Here is a 12987-nt window from a genome sequence, read left to right on the forward strand (position 1 = left end):
ATTTTGGATTTTGAAATCTCACTACCGCCAATACCAGAGTTTGAAAATAAAAGTTGAAATTTTATATTCTCATTTTGGAATTTCAAATCTCAATACTGCAAAAACCTCTAGTTTGAAAGTATTTACATTTTCTAATTTCGAAAAAAAGGCATTTAATAATCTGAAAAGTGTAAAGAAAATGTACAAAAACTGCTTTTAAAACCTTCAATACCATTTACTTTTTAAAAAAACATAAAATTTTCGCTCAAAAAGAAGGCATTTTATACAAACACCTCAAGCTTTGACCTCAGAATGAGTTTCCAGGTTTGGAATTAAAGCCACCCTAAGACTGCTTAACTTCTTCCTTTTGAAAAGAATTGTGCCTGATTCTTAAAATTTCTAATTTTAAGAATTCCTTGTTCCACCTTCGGAGCAACGGTATGGTTGAGAGATTTCAGTACTCCTTGAAGAATTTTCTCCTTTCTTGACTGGCATGTTTGAACTAAATTTAACATCTTCCGCTTATTCTTTTGAGTTTATGTTCTGCTCCAAAATGATGATTAAGACTATTCTTTTGAAGAAGCTGTTAATGAATCTCCCTCAATACTCCTTGGAATGTTCCTGGATGCTCCAAAGTTTTCTTCCTTCCTGTCCGTCATTTAGAGTTTCTCAGTTTCAATTCTATAGTCTCCATGCTTATCTAATATATTCTGCTATACCAACTTCCTTGAGAACTATAATATATTTGTGTTTAAGAAGATACTGTTACTCTTTCTCACTATCCTCTCTATCCTCTGTATAGAGGCCCTCACATGAGCTGAAAACTTTAGAATATAATATCCTTAATCTCGATCGGTTAATTAATCTTGAGATTAAGAAAAAGAGTGGATGAAGCATTAATCCCCATATCCACCATTCTAAAGTTCCTAGCTCTGGTTGTACAGAAGAATAATAAGTTTTTCATCCTGTAGTTAGCACCTTGGTTGACCACTAATGAAACGACTTCAGGATCAAATGTCTTTTTTAAATTGGAATGATGACAAATGGAAAACATACTGAACATTTGTACACAATACTTGAGCAGAGGTGTTTAAATCATATTAATTGTTGACATTATTGTTATTTTCTATGTGGTCAAGTTTTCCAAGTCTAGCTCAGTATGAAATTTGTAAGTTAAACGCCTCCTGTCATGCCAATACTCTTGTTCAAAGAATTATAAAGATATTTTTATATTAGCCTCTTTTTGGTCAATTTCAAAAATAATGTTTTTTTGCGGTTCGTTAAAGAAATGTTTTGTTGATTTTTAAAACTTACCGTTTGTTAAAAAAAAAGATTTCCCAGTCCTACATAAAAACAGTCTTTGAAAAATTGGTGATTCTGCAACAAAACTTAAAATTGAATTTGTTGTCAAGAATAGCAACAGAACTATTGTTATTAAACTCGCTCACACTACCCCAAGGTTGTATAAATAAGGTTGCTTACTCTCGCATACTCTAATTTTACGGAAAACGTCTTCTGTTTAGCATAGATAGCAAGAATCCGCATATGACGTCACTCTCGCCTAGGGTTTCCAGCGAACGAAACGTGCGCAAAAAATGCTAAAATTTTAGTCTCTATTTTGCAAACTTGTCGCGTTTTTGCTAAAATGAATCAAGCAAAAATGCAAAAACAAAGCGTTATTTCGAGAAAATTGTATCTATCTATGCTGTAAGTAGACTACATTCTCTGTATATTGAAGTGCATCGAGAGCAAGCAACCTTATTATATAACTTTGCAGTACCAGGTACCTATAAAGTTTGAGGATATTTCGTCTTCCTCACTTTCAATGGTCGTCTTCAGCAAGTTCAAAGGCGACATTGTTTAAGCAGAACAATTTTATATTATAGGAAATTTCAAATTTAAATCTAAATTATAAACTTTTATTGCACAGGGAGGGGTATCCATTATTGATGTTTGATCAGATCTTATTTCAATTTTTGTTCAGAGATCAGATTGATTCATTAGATCACAGATTTAACTTGGAGGAGAAGAAGTTCATTCAATCTGTAATTGGTAAGTTAAAATTTCTGATCTATCCAGCTCAAAGTACGTTTTCATGTTTTTTTCAGAGAATGCAGACGGATTTTTAAAAACTTCAAAGAACAGAATTGAACAATTAGAGCTTCTTAATCAGGTTGTGTTTAAAGTAAAAGTAAAGTAAAAAGAACGCGCTCCTAAAAATATTTGTAATGATCAGAACGGATATTAGCTAAAGAGAACGTTTAAAATCAGAAACATGTTCTTATTATCAAGAACATGTTCTAAGTCAGGAACACATTCTTAAATGCATTTTAAATAAGGAATGTGTTCTAAATCATCTAGAGGGCCAGGTCATGTCTATATAAAAAAAATCTTAAATTAATTCTAGATGATTTTGAACATGTTCCTGATTTAAAAATCCGTTCCCGACTTAGAGCTCGTTCTTGATAATAAGAACGTGATCCTGATTTTAAATGTTCTTTTAAAAAAATTCCTTTACAAATAATTCCAATATTTTTAAGAATGCGTTCTATAGTGTTCTTTCTTTTAAATGTGAAATAATAGTGTACCCTCTAAAATTTTCACTTATCATGAATAGGGTTTCCATTCGCAAAACTTTTGCGCAATTTTTGCGGAACGAAACGCAAAATTTTTCTTTCTTTCCGCATCAGTTTTGCGCGAAAAAAAAACAACAATTTGCGCAATAATTCGCAAAAGTCATTTCGCGCAAAATTGCCCTATTCCGCTTTTGCGAAACTCAAGTTTTGCGCAATTCCGCAGCTAGAGTTTCCGCAATTTTGTAAAAATCAAACGGTTGGTGACGGTGTGTGTTTCTTAGAATTCAATTCTGGAAAAATCTTCTTTTGGAATGTCTTCCTATTGGTCACTTTTATATAATTGACCAATGACAGTTAAGAAGAGTTCAAATCTCACAATTTTCTCGACAATTTTAGTTTTGGACATGCATATTTCCTAAAAGTGGATTCTTCAAGCATTGGTTACTTTCTTGCATTATTTTATATGAGATTGAAAAGATTTCAGAAATTTGATTTAACAAATTTAAGAATATAATTCATAATTGATTATGCAAAGCTTTTAATTGGGTCACTTGAAATTATTTAACAGGATTAAAATATTGCCAAGTTTCACACTCTCTAATTTCTATTTTATTAATTTTGGTCCCTTAATTTAAACTTTTTGTAACTGGAAGTAACCAATTGAGTGTAGTATAATCGTTATCATACTCGTATGTTAATATTTTTTTTATGTATGGAATAAATCTTCAGTTGTTTAATTCTAAGCTTAGAATATAAATTTTTGACAATTTGCCTAAAAAGTTACATTTTGCGTAAAACTTGCGGTTTTGCGCAAATTGCGCAAAAAATAGCGCAAACCGCGCAAAACTCGTTGCGTTTCATGCGCAAAAATAGCGCAAAAGTTCGCAAAAAAAATTTGCGCGAAAATAGCGCAAATTTTGCGCAAAAGATTTAGCCATTTCGTGGAAACCCTAATCATGAATGACGTGCCTGTTCAATTGTGTTATTCGCAGAAACCCTTACAATTCTTGATAACTTACGAAATAAATCACTGAAAACAAGAATTTATTTTATAAAAAACATCATTTAACTGGTAATCGTAGCAAATAAATGTTTTTATTCAGAATTTTCAAAACTGTGTTTGACATGGAAACAGGGGCGGCTTAAAAACTAGGAGCGCAAGAGGAGAGATTGGATTTTTAAGAATAGATTAAAAAATGTTTGCCAGCGGCACCACTTTTACACTTGAGAATCTTATTTCGCACAAGCATTGTAGTTGTGTGAGATTCCAATTGCTAAACCAGCAATGGTAATCGAGTAATCAAATTAACTGATAATTAATTTTATTTTTAGAATTGGAGTTCAGAAGAGGAGGTAGAGTCGATAGATGAAGCAATCCACAGGAAACCAATCTCTAAATTCAGAAACCAAAAGTAAGAAAAAAAGCTTTAAATGCAGTTGTGCATGATTTAAGAAAATGTTATTCTAGAACTTCCACTGACGAGAAGATGATTATGGTGAGAATTTTCAAGTAATTTTGTTGCAAGTTTTGAAACTCAAAATGTTAAAATTTCAAAGGATGAGGAAGAATTTTCCACAGGATTAAGATCAGGAAAACTTCAGCGAATCCATAATCTTGTCGGAGAAAAGGTAAAATTTAAATACAGTTATTTATCCATAATATTTCGTATCACGGAAAAATGAGTTTTTTATTATTGGGTTTCATTCAGAAGGTGACAATTGTCAAATTAGATATAAATTGTCCAAAAATCTGGGACTACATTCTAAACAAATTTCATCTGTATGCTTCTTATTTATCAATCTTTAAATTTTTTCTTCGATCTATACTTTTCCTAGCTAATTGAATTCTATCTCTTATCCACCTTATTTGCGTGTAATGGATCTGTGGCACTTATGCTTATCAAAAAAATTTAGGTGCGCGTGCGATAAATTATGTATTGCAACTTTGTTAGATATTTTAATTTGGGGTTGGCAGAAACATGTCCTACGAACTGCATGCAAAGATTAAACTGTACAATTAACCCTTTGGATAAAATCAGTAATAATCTTTTAATAATTTTTTTTTATAAATAACAACGGGGTTACAAGACAGGGTTGTGATGTGAAACTTTTTTAGATCCAGGCAAAGTCGGATACCCATACTTGCTCTCTAACTCCAAACATGGAAGTTCAAACTTTACTTTTAGAATTAAGTTTGGCTTTATCAATATCAACTAGTTTTGCAGTGAAGAACGGATTAGATTTAGTTTAGTTTCAATAACACTTCAGTACCCTTTAACTTTAAACCTAGGCAAATTGATTACAATTAAAATACAGTTCAACCATGAAACTTTAAATAGTGATTAATTAATACCTATACTTAAATTCATATGATGCCTCTGGAAGCCAGATAAACTAGGAACTCTCTGACATTGTTGGGCTGGATGTAAGCATCGCCTGTTGCTAGGCTAGGTATCTGTATCTTCATGAAGGAGCCAGGTTGTTTTCCGAGCCGGAGCTGTTCACATCTCAACTGTTTTATCCTGACGAAGGATCGGTATGTGGAGAGAGAAGGGATGGAGGAGGAACGTGAACTAAATGTGTGCAAAATCCGTAAAAGGATTTCTATATCTTAGAACATACAGCGGCAGCAACTGTAATACAGGGTGTCCCACATCATATTAGACCGAGAACGGGTCTAAATTACGATTTTCGGGACTAATTAGAAAATTTCATTAGAAGGAATCATTTTGAATAATAACATAAGGCTTATATAAGCATTTTTATGCGGAAAATGATAAGTTTTTCGAGTATTAAGGGTTTATTTTGGTGTTAAAGATTGGAGATAATCTAATATGATATGGGACGCTCTGTATACAAACTACACAAATAGTCGTTTCCTTATATTTTGAATTTGTTTTAACAACTCTGTAGGTAACTTAAGAAAAGTTAAATCACTTCACTTTGATGTCGAGGCTTATCATAAAGTACTTATCCAATTACTAATTTCGGATTCAAATCTTATAGAAACTAATTATTTAGAACCTTGAGAGATTGCAAAACAATGAAGAACATGAAACTTTGAACATCGATATCCACAAACTGAAGCAGGATTTAGGTAAACTGGTCAAACCTTAACCATAATTTTTTTTTTTACATACTTGATAAAACTGTTTAAAATTATCCAAAAACCAGTTTGAAATTATTCAAGAATATTTATTAGAACGAGAAAAGATGATGGACACTGAGCCAGGGTATAACAAGAAAATCAAGGCTGCATTTGATGAAGCTGCAGAAAAATCACATAAGGTATGCAAAGCTCTTCATACTATTAGTCGATCAAATCTGAATAAAAAACAGTTGTTCATGCATCTTTGACATTTTAGAGGAAATTAAAACTTTCTATGTTATTAAATTGACACGGACAAATAGTGACAATCTATAATTTATCGTGACGTGCCTTTTCCCAGTATCTCAGTTCTATCATTTTGCACTTAAATTAATCAACATGAGGACATCTGAACTTTAGACCTGCAAAAATACTGGTAATCTCGAATCTTTATCAGATCTGGTTTTGTAAAACTTATACACTACCTTGTATTCATTCCTTTTCCTAGTTTGTTGAGAAGTTATCACACCCTCATTCTGGAACCGAGAGACCTTCCTGGCTCATTGTTATAATTCTTTCAGTTATATCAGGAGCGGTAGGTTATTGCTGGTCAACGTAAATCTGCATAAACCTGCATCATTAATTTACTTTGATATGATAATAATTTATTCAAATTATGACCCCTGATTAATAAAAATTGCAATAAAAAAATCGGGATTTGTCATTTGAACATGAAAAACCTTGTTGTCCCTGCAGTTGAACTTTGCTGATTTTCTCATTCTTTATTAATAGTAAATAGTGATTAGAATAAGGAAATTTGTTATACTAGCCTTTTAGGCGATTCGCGCCAATCTTCTAAATTAATTGTGAACATGTTCTCTTTGTGTACATCGTAAAACAAAACAAAAATAATTCGCGGATTTTCACAACAAATTTCGTGGATTTTTAAAATTTTCAAAAATTTAATGAAGATCGAATTTTGATGGAAACAAATATTTGAAATTTTGATCATTCATAAACCTTCCCTGTGGTCACGTGATGTCCCACAAAAAATTTGGGCCCGATCGGTTCAGCCGTTTTGACGTTTATTGGATACCAATAAACAAATAAACAAACACCCAGACAAGCCAAATTTATATATAGAAGTGACAAATAACTTATTCTATTTTAGCTGCTGATAACTGTTCTTTGTCTGATAACTGTTAGGTGCAAAAAGATTCCAACCAACTTCTTTAGTAAGGTATTTACACGTGACATATCCTCCATATAAAAGTAGTGCGTCGTTTTCATTTTGGGCAATTCATTTTTGATTTCCAAAATTTGCAATGTTAGGTTGGAAAGGGCTGTTTTTCTCATATTCTCTATAAACCAACATTTGTTAGAAAATTTAATTTCTTGTCTTTTCTATAATTAAGCAAAGTTTATTTATTAGAAGGAGGAAACTAACCTGACCTACTGTGAACTAAATGATGTACAGTTCAGGGATACCAGGCTTGTATATTTTAAAATATAATGAATAATTTGCATGTTTTAAACTTAATAATGTTTAACTGACCTTTGGCTATGTGTGATTACAAAAAATCTAACCTAAATGTGCTAAGGTTTGTTCGAGTATCCTAAATAAATAACACATTGTTTTTATTAATAGGGCTGAAGAACAATCAGGATCAGATGGATGGCAGGATCAACAATGGGCATCATGGTATTGTTTGTTTCTTTGCTTGTATTTCAGATCATTACTCATGCGTCTCTTGTGTGATTTGCCTCAAATTTTGATTGGGAAGCTCAATAAAACCACGTGAATGTTCTCAGCTTGGGTTAAAAATTCCAAGTTGAGTGATATGAAAAAATTAGAAAGTAGATTATTTATGTTAAAATCATAAAAATACTTTTCGTTACATAACTTGAGAGAAAATGGCGGGATTATCTTATCCAAATAAAAGTCCCCCACACAGACACACAAAAAAATCTGGAAACATTGAATATTTATTTCTGTATCCCTATAATTTAATTTTGTAACCTGATGGTGTTAACCTTTGATATTTCAAACTGTATGATTAAATACTTTGAAATATCCAAAGTGTAAAGCATCATTCCAAAAAAAAAATTTTGTGAATTGTTCTTTTCATATTTTAGGGCCAACTCAGCTCGAGATTCCCAAAAGCTGAAGTAAAAAAATTGTGATTTGATTAGATTATTTAATTTTGTAATTGCCAAGTCAATTAATCAATTTTAGCTAATAAACTATTTTTCAAGAAAAAATTTTTTACAATATTTTTATTCCAACTCAAAAATGACTGTCAGTTAAATTTTTTACATTCATGAACGTTCTAGCATAGCGTTCAGGTATGGATTGAACTTCCGTTTTAGCTCTAATGTAGACTAATTAATTTAATATTCAGAGCAGTATTTTAGAAATTTAATATGTAAACCGTAGTTTAAGAAACGTTTTAATTGCAGAATTGCGTCTTTTTAGGTGATTTGCACCCTGTAAAATGACAGGAAATCAACTTGAAGCTCATCTTTTATAATTGAAATAACTATTATTAAAAGTATGATAATACCTCTAGTTCTGACATTTATAAACTATGACGGTAAAAAAGGTGCAATTAAAACGTTGAAACTGAAAATTAAATTAATTCTTCTTACATTTAATATCACTGATTAAAATTATATGCATAATTTTAAAGTTATGTGTGCTGAGTTTAACTCATCGTAACGTAAAAGAGTCAAGTAAAACAACCCCCAAAACCGTTTCAACAATTCTACCATATAAGCTTGAGGGACGACTGCTGATGAAAATGTAAGAAATAACGAACAGTTTCAATTCAACGTAAAAATTTTGAAGTTTTTAATAAAAAAATGAGATGTAAAACTCTAAAAATGAAGTTTTCCTAAGTTGTTTACAATAGACAGTTGTATCATGATTCTGCAGCCCCAAACCTGTTTTTAGTAGCAATACAAAGAGCCTGTTTTATGGAACATGTGATTGACGAAAAAAAGCTTTAGACTCTTAATGTTAAAACCAAGGTATTACAAATATTTGTAATTTAAGAGTAATCAAAGAAATCTGTTTTTGCAGCTGAAAAAACACGTAAATCAAAGATATGGTTTGTTCCATTAAAAAATCCGTGATCGGAGATCGATTGTAAAACTTGTATTCTATTCTCTTTCGAAATTTCTCTCAAATCTTTATATAAAAATAGAGCTATCACGAAAATGCAGAACAAATTATTGGAACAAACATTCAGCATCATTGAAATTTATCATTTGAAAACGTAATAATTGCCGAAAGTCACTAATGTTGTTGCATGGAAGACTGAACGGTTGCATGGCTTATGGCTGCCGGAACACAAAAAACGCTAATATGTGGCATGGAAGGGGAAAATTTTTAGGCGTATGACCGCCTACCTTTTCCTGTTAATAAGAATGTCGACAACTTCTTGTTAAACAGACTGTTGATGTAGATTCTGTAGATATTATGTAATTATATACTCGATTGTTGCTTGTCGCAGCGGGATTATGGAGTTAAAATGCTTGGTTCAAGGAGAGTGTGGACTATGGCAATTATTTAATTTAACATTCTTCTGATAATATTTTATAGCTGAGGAAAATTGTCTTCTATCGTTCCAAAGTTAATACAAAAATTTATTCTTTTTAGTAAAGTTTATGCAACGTCTAAAATTACGTTCTTTATGACCTTCCAAATTTCAAACAATTTTTAAATTAAAACATAATTAAGGTTTTTTAAAGCCTTTACCTTTTAGAAATGTGGAATATGAGAAAATTCAGTTTACAAAAAAAAACTGTAATGCAACGTTGTAAATTATTTAAAAGTAGGAAAAGCAAAAAGCAATTATCATCGAATTTTCTCGACTTATGGACTTAATAAATATAATAATCAATTTATAGAAACACTTTCATTATTTTTTTAATCATCTTTTTCTTCAAATTTTGTTTTCCCGTAAAAAGGGTGGATCTCAAGGATCTCAAGGATCTCAAGGATCTCAAGGATCTCAAGGATCTCAAAGATCTCAAGGATCTCAAGGATCTCAAGTCTTAATTTCATTGACACTACTTATAGAATAATCTTTATTTCCTATTATTGTCTGTTTTAAATTAAAAGAATATTTTTTGATAATAGAAAATTAAGTTTTAATGCATAATTTAGAGAGGCAATTATTTACAGGGGGAGGGGCTAAAGGGGCTCCGTGCCCCCTTGATAAGTGAAGTCTATGCAAGTTTCCATGTGTGTACGAGAAGGGGGAAGGGGAAGGAAAAGGGAAGGAAAGGGAATGGTGAAAGGGTGTGTTATAGAGGATGAGGATGGGAAAGGGGATGTTGGAAGGAAAGGGGATGTGAATGGGATGATTAAGGGGAAAGAGGAAGGAAAAGGGAATAGGGGAAAAGAAAGGGTAAATTGATAGGGAAAGGGACAGAAGGGGAGAGAAAAAGGAAATTGGGAGGAAAAGGTAAAGGTGGATGTGAAAGGGGAGAGAGGAAAGATGAAGGAAAACGTGTATTTGTTATATTATTGGTATAATTAGTAATTCTTATCAAATCACTTATTCAGTTACATGGGTCTGCTTGAGTCTACAATGTCGTCTTTCAATGCCACAGTTTTCTTGTTATCACTAGCATGCTGCATAAGAATATTAAAAAACAAAAGATTAAATTTAAATTCAATTTTCTTAGTATTTTAGATTGAAATGTTAGTGAAGTTCAGTTTATTGTAATTTGTATGCCACTGACCACTAACAATGTTTACATTAAATTTTTTGTTGTTGAACGGAATTGCGTAATAATTAATTGCATTTATTGCGTGCCATATTATCAAAATTTAAAAACACAAACGCAAGAAAGTTGCGCGGTATAACGCACAATTGCGGGAAACTTTGTTGCGTTTATTGCGCGCTATCAAAGACTTTGCTAATTAAAGATAGCGCATCAGAAAATCTACGCAAATTTGACGCATTTTCTCGAGTAGACAAAGGTAGCAACTAATGTCGTCTTCTCCAGAAACCCAGTGAATTATATTTACCCTGATGACGTGAACATAATTTACAGAATTCATCACTTTTTAAGATGAAATAACGACGATATCTTCCTAGATAAATGTTTAAATGGTACCGTTGTTGAAAGGACCTGTAATGGGTTGGTTACTTGAAATTACATCTCTCAGTCCTTTAGAACATTTACTTTTGGTTTGAAGTATATGAAGTGCTTATAAGAAGAAAATTAATGTCTTATATCTTTTATGCAAGTAACCTTGTACTTTTTAACAGTTATCAATTATCTCATTACTTTTTCATTCAAGATTGAATTCTCTCTCTACCTGATTTAAATGAATTATTGAAAAATAACGTCATAATATGTATTTAACAATGTAATAGCTTTTACACACTGAGATCTTTCAGTGTAAGGAATTCATATGATCCGATTAAAGAGCCTTCATCCAAACTACTTTTTTTGGGATCTGCTGGTATTGTAAACGCAGACTCTCCTATTCTTGGTTAGCTTGGCAGTTGGGTATCATACATGTTACTTTGCTTGGCAGTAAAACCAACGAATCGGAATTTATCAGAATTATTCACAAATTAATTTATTACAAATTCAGCTTTAATTCACCAGACGATCCTCCTATCCAACAAATGATTAAATACATAATATCATTAATTTTAGTTAACTTTTAGCACATTCATAATTATGTTAAATATCTAAAGTTTTAATGCGGGGGGCGGTAACGTCATGTATGTGTGTCTGTACCAAAAGAGTGTGTGTTAGGAATACCGAACCGAAGGCGTGTACTGTAGGTATGTACAGTACATAAGAATCTCAGAATCTCGGTATTTGTACAGTCTAGGAGAGCACATTTCTTCATCATTAATTGTTAACTTAAAAACAAGTAATATATTATTTTCATTTTAAGTCAACACTGAAATCCAAATTTTCATGCAAAGAATATAATTTGATTAAAGTTTACAATAAATTACTCGTTATTCAAGTTTTACTATAATTGTCAGCATTGTTCTACAATTTCAAATCAAATCAAATCAAATATATATATTTGTCCCAAGGCAAAAACATAGAAAATATCATATTTTAAAACATATTTATGAAACTTAAGACGGGGAGGCATTGATAGCCAGGGGCGGTTTAACACGCAGCCTCCCACTGGAGAGTCAGTTTTTGCAATGATGCTGACTTGAAGAGGTGCTGCTGGATGTCATGCCGCTCATGGGATGGAGGGAGCTGGAGCCACTGGAGTGGATACAGTTCATAAACGTACAGGAATCATTCATTCTCGGGGTGGAACACATAAAAATAAATGAGAGTTAAAGGGAGGAGCAAGAATTACAAAATAGTTTTTCACATTGAAAATCTTTAAGATTATCGAGAAGTTTGGCTTTTAACGATTGTTTAAAAATGGATTTTTGAGCGATTTCTTTAAATTCAGACGAAAGAAAATTCCATGCAGTGGAAAATGAGTAAAAAGGAAATCGTCTAAGAAATTCTGTTCTTACTCCCGGCACATAAAAGTCATTTAAATTTCTCATAAAATAAAGGTTTCCAAAAAGTGAAGCATTTCTTATAAATAATTCATCAAAAGAACTAGGCAATAGAGAATGATTGAATAAATGCATAAATTGAAGTTTTTGCTGTAAGATCAGCTCAGGTAAAGGTAAAATACCTGTGCTATAAAATAAAATTTCCTTGACTGTAGTTATGTTGTGTGTCTTTACGAAAAGAGTTTGTGTAAGGAATACCGAACTTGTCTGCAAAGCAGTGCGACTGGCTTTCTCATGCCAGACTGCAGCGCCATTTCCTTTCCCTTTATTCCTATTCCCTGTTTTAATGTCGATCGAGTCTCAAGCAACCAAAATAACCAATTATAAATTTCCAACGCCTCGTCTTTACAATAAGAAAAGTCTTTGCGCGCAATTATTAATGAATTGGGCGCAATTAAATTTACTTACGCGCAAGGGGTTAGCAATTGCGCGCAAGTAAAATCCACTTGTGTTGTAAACACCACCAAGAAAATGTGTCTAACTTTTTTTAAAAAGTATTAAAAATCACAAAGGATGAGACCAGTGGCGGATATAAGGGGGGTTATTGGGGTTATTTACCCCCCCCCCTAGAATCCTGGGGGTAAATACCCCCCCTAGAATCCTGGGGTAAATACCCCTCCCTAGAATTCTAGGGGTAATTACCCCTGAACATATATTCAGGCCCTGAATAGCAGGGGTTACTCCATTTGCTGCCTCTACAAGTAACAGTTCCAGTTGCCTTGACCCCTTCCCTTCAAAAAAAAAAATAAAATACATTCCCTATTGATTAGTCTGC

At 32.3% G+C, this 12987-nt stretch overlaps 1 protein-coding gene across 1 annotated transcript in view; it reads left to right on the plus strand.

The window, feature by feature from the left end:
• The window catches only part of LOC111705581 (uncharacterized), a 26008-nt gene extending 18122 nt beyond the window's left edge, over positions 1-7886 (plus strand). Inside the window, exons 9-20 of the mRNA XM_023478172.1 lie at positions 1964-2031; positions 2088-2152; positions 3888-3967; positions 4024-4051; positions 4113-4184; positions 5577-5652; positions 5758-5843; positions 6152-6238; positions 6815-6883; positions 7076-7134; positions 7292-7345; positions 7780-7886. Coding sequence (XP_023333940.1) covers positions 1964-2031; positions 2088-2152; positions 3888-3967; positions 4024-4051; positions 4113-4184; positions 5577-5652; positions 5758-5843; positions 6152-6238; positions 6815-6883; positions 7076-7134; positions 7292-7345; positions 7780-7816 — 781 coding nt within the window. The 3' untranslated portion in view covers positions 7817-7886. The remainder of the gene's footprint in view (positions 1-1963; positions 2032-2087; positions 2153-3887; positions 3968-4023; positions 4052-4112; positions 4185-5576; positions 5653-5757; positions 5844-6151; positions 6239-6814; positions 6884-7075; positions 7135-7291; positions 7346-7779) is intronic.
• The last annotated feature ends 5101 nt before the right edge of the window (positions 7887-12987 follow it).

Source organism: Eurytemora carolleeae, unplaced genomic scaffold (assembly GCF_000591075.1).
Source record: "Eurytemora carolleeae unplaced genomic scaffold, Eaff_2.0 scaffold654, whole genome shotgun sequence".
Classification (NCBI taxonomy): domain Eukaryota; kingdom Metazoa; phylum Arthropoda; class Copepoda; order Calanoida; family Temoridae; genus Eurytemora; species Eurytemora carolleeae.